General features: G+C 39.2%; 1 protein-coding gene across 2 annotated transcripts; it reads right to left on the minus strand.

The window, feature by feature from the left end:
• Nucleotides 1-3,774: 3,774 nt before the first annotated feature.
• LOC113017764 (interferon-induced protein 44-like) lies at nucleotides 3,775-6,997 on the minus strand. Of its 2 annotated transcripts, none has more exons than XM_026160879.1 (9): nucleotides 6,931-6,997; nucleotides 6,733-6,759; nucleotides 6,619-6,636; nucleotides 6,458-6,491; nucleotides 5,516-5,717; nucleotides 5,185-5,334; nucleotides 4,785-4,953; nucleotides 4,360-4,460; nucleotides 3,775-4,247 (listed from the first exon to the last, which is right to left on the minus strand). In XM_026160879.1, the coding sequence occupies exons 1-9, from the start codon at nucleotides 6,956-6,958 to the stop codon at nucleotides 4,083-4,085; spliced, it is 894 nt and encodes a 297-aa protein (XP_026016664.1). In that variant the 5' UTR covers nucleotides 6,959-6,997; the 3' UTR covers nucleotides 3,775-4,082. The 2 variants fall into 2 exon arrangements, with proteins under 2 accessions (XP_026016664.1, XP_026016665.1); XM_026160880.1 differs by having other exon boundaries at nucleotides 6,733-6,750; nucleotides 6,931-6,986.
• Nucleotides 6,998-10,145: the final 3,148 nt, after the last annotated feature.

The following is a 10,145-nucleotide window of genomic DNA, read 5'->3' on the forward strand; positions in this document are numbered from 1 at the left end:
GCACTCGCTTACGTCACTGTCATGAGACATTCTCGCAAAAAAAAACATCACGGTTTTAGTAACGCAGTAACGCAGCGTTCCTACGGGAAAGTAACGGTAATCTAATTACCGATTTTGCAATAGTAATCCCTTACTTTACTTGTTACTTGAAAAAAGTAATCAGATTACAGTAACGCGTTACTGCCCATCTCTGGTGGCCATGTCATTAGTTTTTCTTCTTTTATAGCCTTTCTTGCCAGCCACGCTGTGGAGTACTTGGACGCGTGTGATGGAGCATTGTCCTGCATGAAAATCATGTTTTTCTTGAAGGATGCAGACTTCTTCCTGTACCACTGCTTGAAGAAGGTGTCTTCCAGAAACTTGCAGTAGGACTGGGAGTTGAGCTTGACTCCATCCTCAACCCGAAAAGGCCCCACAAGCTCATCTTTGATGATACCAGCCCAAACCAGTACTCCACCTCCACCTTGCTGGCGTCTGAGTCGGACTGGAGCTCTCTGCCCTTTACCAATCCAGCCACGGGCCCATCCATCTGGCCCATCAAGACTCACTCTCATTTCATCAGTCCATAAAACCTTAGAAAAACCAGTCTTGAGATATTTCTTGGCCCAGTCTTGACGTTTCAGCTTGTGTGTCTTGTTCAGTGGTGGTCGTCTTTCAGCCTTTCTTACCTTGGCCATGTCTCTGAGTATTGCACACCTTGTGCTTTTGGGCACTCCAGTGATGTTGCAGCTCTGAAATATGGCCAAACTGGTGGCAAGTGGCATCTTGGCAGCTGCATGTTTGACTTTTCTCAGTTCATGGGCAGTTATTTTGCGCCTTGGTTTTTCCACACACTTATTGCGACCCTGTTGACTATTTTGAATGAAACGCTTAATTGTTCGATGATCACGCTTCAGAAGCTTTGCAATTTTGAGACTGCTGCATCCCTCTGCAAGATATCTCACTATTTTTGACTTTTCTGAGCCTGTCAAGTCCTTCTTTTGACCCATTTTGCCAAAGGAAAGGACGTTGCCTAATAATTATGCACACCTGATATAGGGTGTTGATGTCATTAGACCACACCCCTTCTCATTACAGAGATGCACATCACCTAATATGCTTAATTGGTAGTAGGCTTTCGAGCCTATACAGCTTGGAGTAAGACAACATGCATGAAGAGGATGATGTGGACAAAATACTCATTTGCCTAATAATTCTGCACTCCCTGTATGAAAGGCAGAAGAGGAAGTAGTTCCTTTGAATGTAGACAATCCAAATGTTATAGTTTCTTTCCACTGTGTTCCTGTTAATGATAAACTACAAATTTACTCTAAATTACTAAAATATCGACATTTTAATGTGAGAATCGATTCTAGAACATAAATGATTGGTATCGGAGGAATCGATATTTCAGGATCGATCCGCACATCACTAGCAGCCAGTCACTTACTGACTAACATTGCAAAACAGAATTGTTAAAGTTTTAATTTTAAGTTCAATTCAGGTTAGATTTTGTTTTTGTGCACAACGCAGATTTTCTGTGCGCAGAGACTGTGACAGCAGTGTGCAATTGCGCTCGCGCGCAGCTTAGAGGGATCATTGGTTGCGACCAACCCCAACGGACAGACAGCAGGAAAAAGCCCCAAGGGCTTTCCCAGGTCCCCCTTTAAAGGTACCAGTAATCCCACCTCATGCTGCTGAGTAACTTTCCCAATATTCATCTGGGAACACAGTATATGACCCGAAACAAATAAGCAACATTTTCAGGGATTTGTATAAAAGATTGTACTCACCACAAATAAACCCATCTAAAAAGGAAATTGATTAGTTTTTAGACAACATAACTCTTGCAAAATTATTAGACACTCAAGCAATGGCACTGGATTCGCCGCTGACACCAGGTGAACTCCAGGAAGCCCTGATAAGTATGCCCAATAATAAGGCTCCAGGTCCAGACGGCTTTCCTGCAGAATTCTACAAAGAATTCTGGACGATTCTAGCACCAGTTTTTTACAGAACGCTGTTGGAAATCAAAGAAAAGGGCAGACTTCCATCAAATATGAATTCTGCAAACATTAATCTCCTGCTAAAACCAGGCAAAGACCCTGTATATCCCTCAAGCTATCGTCCAATATCCCTTATAAATGTAGACCTTAAAATAATCTGCAAAGCTCTCTCAAAGAGACTGGAGAAAATAACGCCCCTCTTAATTCATCCTGACCAAACTGGTTTCATAAAAGGTAGGCACTCATCAACAATACACGTAGATTACTTAATTTGATAGACTACTCATACAGTAAAAACCTAGAAACTACAATATTCTCTTTAGATGCAGAAAAAGCATTTGACAGAGTTAACTGGAAATTTCTATTTGCAACTTTACACAAATTTGGTTTTGGATCCTCTTTCATAAACTGGTTAAAAATATTATATAATTCCCCAACAGCTTGTGTTAGAACAAATGACCAGACATCCTCCAGCTTCTGTCTCCTGAGGGGCACCAGGAAGGGATGCCCACTCTCCCCTTCACTGTTTGCAATTTTTATTTAACCACTAGCAGCAGCAATTAGACAGAATTCAGTAATTAAGGGCATAAAATGCAAGAACGTGGAGCATAAAATCAGCCTTTATGCAGATGATGTGTTACTCTTTCTCCAGAACTCACAAACCAATATCTCTGGGGTGATTGAATTGATAAACTCTTTTGGAAGAATATCAGACTACTCAATTAACTGGTCAAAATCTACAGTCCTTCCGATTAATTGTTCCTTCCGTAATTCCTCTTCTACACCACTGCAATTGGGAAATATAAAATATTTAGGTATTAATGTTTCTCCCAAGCTTGCAGATCTAACTAAATTAAACCATATCCCACTTTTAAGGAAAGTAGAAGGTGATCTGGCTAGGTGGAAATGTCTACCCATATCACTCATAGGGAGGGTTGCCACTATAAAAATGATGGGACACCAGCCCTCGTGGACTGAGATTGCCCAGCCCTGGGTTAACCTAAGGGTGTCCCTTTGGGCAGGGCCCTCAGCCAGAGCCCTGCCCGAACCCTGGCCTGTACTTTTTCAAGGTTTAATGCAAATGTATGGGACATTTATTTATTCTTCAGTGCACATTTGCATTCTAACATGCAGAGCTGGGTGATGGCTACACAAGCTCATTGCTGGAGTGCATGTGTGAAATTCATCTGCAAAGATAATGACAGCTTTATTTTATTTGATTATAGATGTTCTTCGATATATTTCTGTGATGTTAGTCGATATTAAAAAAAGGAAAAGAGAGAGATGAAACTTGTGTTTCTTTTCATATTAATCACACTCAATTATATCAGCTTTCCGTAACAACTTTCATGATTTTTATTTTATCTGGTGTTGAAATCACCCAATCCTTTTAATCTTTGGGCTGAAGGAAGGACAGTACTCGGTGTATAAATGCTCAATCAACAATCATTTATTTCCATACAATTCAACAATACAGAGCATTAAGCGTCCGGACGGGAGAGATGCCGGTCAGAGGTTCGGCCGCATGTCTCAAAATGGTGGCGAATCTCACAGCCTTTTATAGCTTCTGACGACCCCCACCTAGTCATAAAAGCTACCTCTTCACATGTTTTTCTAATTCTTAGCAAGACTGTCTCCTGACCTTTGCTCCCTGTCTTTCTGTTTTAAGGAAGGTGGGGGTACGGAATGTGGTTTATCTCTTCTCCCTAGACACCAAGTCTCCTGCTTTACAACCTTCTTTTTATGATTCAACAATAAAGCATGTCAAGAAAACAGTGTAAGACATTCACAGCAGATCAAGGATACAGAGTGATGCACATTTATCTAATAAACTAATAAATGAATATGTTCTTTTAACTCAAGAGTACAATGAGAACTAAACTACATACACAGCACACCATCTAACCTAAAGGATAATATATGTCCTACAGCTGTTAACATAATTCAACTACATTGACTATGGTCATATAAGAACATATGTTTTACCACTGGCCTCAACACTGGTAATTAACGTCACCCTGTGTGGAAAAAGTGACTCTTATTCTACTGGGATTATGTATTATTCATCGAGTGTATTACATCACTGTGTATGTCAGTTTATAATTTAGAGTCAATGAAGTCTTCTCCCAGGTCAATCATCATTCTCACTGCGCTCAGGATCAAAGTGTCAACATCGTCATTCAGTTCTGTTTCTTCACTGTAGTTCTTCACAGGAAGGATGAAGTTAAGCGGGATCCCCAGTTTTGAGCTCAGATCTCCCATCTGGTTTTTACAGAAACAAATGAATTACTGTAAGATCTGAGTTCAGGTTTGCAATGTTTCATTTACCCAGCCAGTATTGTTGTAATGTTAATTTTTTCCAGCCAAAATTCACCTTTCTCTTCACGAGCTTGCTTTTGTACACATTCTTCAGGTCCTTGTCAGTTTCAGGACAGGCCTCATCAAATTTGGTAAGAACAGCTAACTGGGGAATACCTGCAATATGAGATATTTTCTGATAAGTCTGGGGTTAACTTGACAAGAACTTTGACTATGCATACAATATGAACAAATACCACTCAAAAGCCTGTGAATCATTCAGTGAAATGTCTTCCAGCAGAGACCGTCCATATTTAACCAGGTATAGTTATAAAACTTCTCTTATCAGATGTTTTAAGACAAACAAGTCTAATGCAGAACTTCAGCTGTGTTTTTCATGCACATGTATTTGTTTTCTTTTACAAGTAAAGTGTTAGAATAAATAGCCAAGATGTTCTTTAAATGCACTGTAAGTCTGTTACACACTTAATCCCCTCTTACCCAAGTCACTGGCTGCCTCTCTGATGATTTTCATCTTCTGTAACACTGAGCTGTTAATTTCTGTTGCGTTACCAGTGTGGACACAAACCAGAACATGAACTCTGTCCTCTGGAGAAGGTGAAGGGTTGTAGCCAGAATCAGAAGTGGACAATGGAGAAGCAGGGTTTAACTGCAATATGTTACAAAGATCCAGTGAACCCACACTCATTGTATAGTATAACAAGAATCTCATTAACAACATGAATGAAAGAAGACTGTGCAAATCTGTATTTTTTAAAAAAAAAAAACCTTCAATAAATTAATCAATATATGATTTACTTTTTCTCTCACAAAATAACTTGAAGAAAATTTGAGAGTTTTACTTAAAGAATAAACAAAGTTCACAGTTTGATGATTGTACCTTATAACCCTCCTTCACATGTCCCATCATGGCCAGTTTGATGTCTTCCACTCTCACTCCTCGTCCACTCCCTTCTTCCAAACCCATCAGGTCATTGAAGACAAATGGGTAAAACTGCCCTGTGTCTTTCTTAATGTTGTGGGTTTCATACTGAATGACAAAAGTTTACAAACAACTTGGAAGGAGATACGATTTGTTTTGAACATGATGTAAAAGTTTTAATTACTTATTAAATCTTTAACATGGTGTGTAGGCTAATATTTTACCATATGTTACAGTTTTACTTGTTAAATTTCCATACATCGAGTCAGTGTAACTAAAAGGAAGTTACTTTTTTGGTGAAACTTCCTTCCTCCTCATTTGTTGCGTTGGTCAAAGCTGGACAGGTTATTCTTCTCCGTAAGACATTGCTGACAGAATTGATGAAGCTGGACTTCCCGGCACCGACTGGGCCATAGAGCAAAACTCTGACATGTGTCACTTGGTCATTTTGAAGTTGAAAATTCTTCACATACTGCAGATCTGCCTGGTTCCTGTAAAATGGGGTTAAAAAAGTTTAATATATTGTAGATGTAGTTTTAACATGACTGATGAGGTTAAAACATTCTAACAGCTCTGTGAGGCTGCTTTTTAAACACAGCTGTTCAATCAGGAAAATGCTAGTTATGGGATGTTTTCTGTGACGTTTGATAATGCCTGTTATCAGAAAAGCATGATAACATTTTCTGAATGGGACATAAGGGATAGTAAAAATCGTCAGTTTTCCAATGCAAGTTAAATTTTGACCTCATGATGGAGCTATATGAAAAAAGTTAGATGATTACGGAAGCCACAGTAATTCATCCTGAGGAAAAACTGCATGTTTGAACTACATTTTTGTATATTACATTTTTAACAAGAGCATTAACATCCAGTGTAAGATCAAAGAATGCTTAAGGCACTTCAGCAGACCCAGCGAAAGACACATTATTAACTTAAAATGCACGTATAGAAATTGTGTATGAGATGTGGCTAACAATAATAGGGCTGTGGTTGGCTGAGCAATGTTTGCAACATCTGATAAGCTTTTCTGTTCATGTGAGAAAATCAAACATCTCTTTTGCATTTTTCATAAAATAAAATGGTCGGTGAAGGGAACCAATTTTTTTTAATTACTTATTAGTACAGCCTTCCAAATGTATTGCAGTAGTTAGAGTTAAACAGAAGAAAATTGGTCTAAGTCAGCAACTGATATTCTCAGTCCTGTTCACAAGACTGGAAACTGTAGATTTACCCCCAAGATACTTGTCTCCACGGAGTTTTCAAAGCTGAAAATTGAATTGAAAAGCATTTTAGAACGTAAAAAAGATGAACTCTATTTGTAAACAGGAGAAATCAGTTTTGTTCAAAATAATCTGCAAATAACAGTAACCAATGTTCTAAAATGAAACTTACTAGGAGAAGGTGGAGGTGCTAGAAAATAAAAACAAACAACATGAAACACGCATTAGACAGGTATGTGCAAATTAATTGTAGAATTTATGTTGTTAAATTTATGATATAACTTACTAGGAAGACGTGGTGGAGCTGGAGATGTTACAAAGTAAAACATAGAGAAAGTAAAATACAATTTCAGTTTCCATTAATATTTCTGATTTTTTTGCAGTGGGAATATAACTGTGCAACAAAGACTAAAATTGCATTCTAATATGCAGCTCTTGCCTTATTCTGCAACAGAGAACAATTTCTTCACTATATACTACTTACGTGTAGGAGAAGAAGAGCGACCTCCCATTGCTAAAACTGAAGAAGTAAAGATAAAGTTAATATCAATCAGTAACACACAAATATTTCAATGATCAGGTGCCCACACCCAAAAAAAGAAAAAGTTTATAAAATAATTATAAACTTAAACTAAATGAGTTTAAAGCTTAAACGTAAAACCACAGTCGTTGCACAAATGTTGCCTTCTACAATACATTCATTAAGGGAAGGAGGGAAAAATGCAACATTTTAGAGAGTAAGACTTAAAGTGTAGTGGCAATGATTTTACAGCACATGGTCTGCAGACTGAACTTTCCACTCACTAGAGTGGGATTTCCAAACTCCTGAGCAATGAGAAAAGTAAGAAAACACAATAAAAATGAACTGGTACGAATCACTAAGGCTCATTTTTAACCTGATAACATACATGGTAAATAATTCTTACCTGTATTGTGATGCAGCTGCAGAGGCAAAGATCAAGGGAAACTGTTGAATGGAACAAAGTTGGTCTTATATAGACTGATCAGATCTTATACTTTCACTTTCTTAATGACAAACCATGATGGTTATAAAAAGGTACTTCCCAGAGTCACTTCTGGGAAGTATCTTACCTGATGTTTTTCTTTCCTGCTACTTTTTGATGCAAACCTCATCTGACCTTTCTCTTAGTATTTATTTATTTATTGTCATTGTCAAGAACAATGAAATTGCGTTTGGGGCTTTCCATACAACCCAAAAAAAAAAGAAGAAAATAATAAATACCCCTTGTGACCAGGAGATATTTTATTTTGTATTTTTATGATCACAGTTATAATTAGAAATATCAATCATTAATCATTTACCATTGTGGAATCTGATGACAGTATAATCTTTGTTTTATATCTATGGTAATCTGAGTAAAGATTAATGTATGCAGGTTATCATCATTGTACTCAAGTCTCAAATGGTATCCACAGCATTGGATTCACCGTCCATAACTGGAGGGTCTAGCAGGACCTTGTTCTAATTCATTTGCAGGCCTACATCAGAACATGCACATAGAGAGTTATGTAAACACGCACGTTCACCCTTATTTACACAGGGAGGTCATGTCAGGACATTCTCTAGTTGGACACACAGGCTCACCGAACTGCACAACATGACATGTCACACACTTGGTTTTCTCTAAAGTATCATCTGATGTTTGTATAAGGAGAACTTTGGACTATGGGGAGACTGTTATCATTTCCAGTAAGGTCTAACTGTGTGATGTCATCATGGGTTACATAAGGACGGGGAGCTGTCCACTCTTTGGAGATCTGTGGCTGTACGCTTGTCTTCCCATGCTTCTGTCTTAGAAGTATGTAATAAAATCACTATGTTTGTCACCTACACGGACTCGGCTGTTTTTCCTTCTTACCCAAACTGAACCAGACGTAACAACTTGGTGCCGAAACTCCGGTTGGGGGGGAAGGGAGCTTGCAGCTATCGTGTGGGTGACAAACAGGGGCGGAGGCCAGCAGCTTATCTGAGTGACGCCAGGCGACATAAGAAAAGGTGAGTGCCACCTGTTGATTTTTATCCAAAGGCGCTATATTGGAAGTTAAAACTAAATTTAATTAAATAATATTCACTCAGTCTGGGCTTCTGGCGTTGGTCCATAGTGATCTTGTGTAATTAGTTTTAAAATAGGGCATAGTAGTCTGACTAAATTCATTGCTGTTTATTTTGGGGGTGAATTTTGAGTTAAGAAGTTATGTGTTTAAGTTAATACGGTTTAAGGTGTGGGGAAACAAATAAATACGGTTTAAGAGGTTTAAATGTGGGTTGACTGGGCATGCCAGCCAGTCAATCGGTAGTGTAGGGATAATTTGGTTTTGATTGGGTAGCAAAAACGCGGTTTTGGGCTTCAGATAATTAAACGGGGGGGCTGAGAGCTCACCGTGAGGCTTTTAAAACAAGTAAATTTATTTAGGACTGGAGACGCGGTCTCCTATGAATGCAGTTCGTTCAGCAGGTGGCGCTGACCCCTGATCGCGGACGCGTGGTTAGGTTCTAGCCCGGAGTTGGCCTTCCGCCAAGGACTTGGGACCCTCGGTTAAAAGGCTAGACAATCAATGGGTGACTGTCTTATACTGCATTTTTTGATCGACAGGGTCGCGGACCCGGCCGTGACCTTTTAACGTGGCTGCCTTGTGAGTTTTAAGTATAGCTGAAGGCGTGGGTTTGGTACCAGCGCCGGACGTGGAGCTCCCTGCCAGCTGCGGGAAGCGGTTATAAATTAAGTAGAATTTAGTAATTTGACCGTTTTTCAAGGCGGCGTACTTGAGACGTGTAATTGATCAGCAAGGGCGCGGCCCTGGGCTATAGATGCTTTTAAATTAGTCTAAAGTATAGGAACACCGCTAGAGAAATAAACGAGAGAAGTGGTTCTGGCATGCGGTGGCTTTATGTTTATACGGGCCCGGGTGTATATTGTATATAAATTACCCGTGTGTGTGTGTGCATTTAAAAGTGTAAATTGTATAAACTGTCTTGTGTTGTTGAATTTCTTCTGTGTGGATCCAGAGTGTGAAAAAACGAAAACGCCTTTCTCTTCTCTTGCTGTTAGAGAAGAGGAGAGTGTGTGTGTGTAGTTCTCCTTAGGAGAAAGGAGGGGTTGTGTGGTGCTGCGCGGTAGCGGGCACACGCGCGCGAGTACGAGCGGAGTGTGTGTGTGTACAGCTGCGGCCCTTGGTTTCATCTCCCTATTTCTCCATTTCGGTCCTTCTGAGCTTCTCTTTGTTGGGTGAAAGGGGGTCTCAGAAGTATGGTTAAAAGATTTCAGTATATTAAATAAACTAAACCTTGTAGTCTTGTGTTTGTGATTTCCTAATGTGACTATGGTTTAATAGAATTCAAAGAGTAATGATCCCTTGTGTAAAACTCCCGTAAGGTAGGAGTGCGGGGATAAATATCTTGACAAAATTTGAGAACTTTGTGTGATTGCTGGGAGATTTTTTAGTTGGGTTGTATTTCTTCTCTACCTGGAAAAGGCAGAGATCTGTGCTTCATTTGATGTTGTGTAAATAAAGCTTTTAAAAGTTGGTTGAGTCTCTCGTATAAGGAGGGAAAACGGTGCATGGTAGATTGTCTGGATTATTTTTCTATGTGAAAACTTTGTAGTTGTTAGGGAAGTGAATGTGAGAGTGAATTTTCGCTGGCTTTGCGTGCTTAAAACTGTTGCAGTGGACGTTTGT

This window comes from Astatotilapia calliptera, unplaced genomic scaffold, assembly GCF_900246225.1.
Source record: "Astatotilapia calliptera unplaced genomic scaffold, fAstCal1.2 U_scaffold_2, whole genome shotgun sequence".
In the NCBI taxonomy this organism is placed as follows: Eukaryota; Metazoa; Chordata; class Actinopteri; order Cichliformes; family Cichlidae; genus Astatotilapia; species Astatotilapia calliptera.

What these genes read in the sequence shown, in the direction of transcription:
- LOC113017764 (XM_026160879.1), bottom strand. Translation starts at nt 6,958, where the DNA reads ATGGGAGGTCGCTCTTCTTCTCCTACAC. An exon ending in AAGGAAGTTTCACCAAAAAA is followed by an intron (nt 5,335 to 5,515) that starts GTAACTTCCTTT and finishes TTTGTCATTCAG; the next exon opens with TATGAAACCCACAACATTAA. An exon ending in GCAAGCTCGTGAAGAGAAAG is followed by an intron (nt 4,248 to 4,359) that starts GTGAATTTTGGC and finishes TGTAAAAACCAG; the next exon opens with ATGGGAGATCTGAGCTCAAA.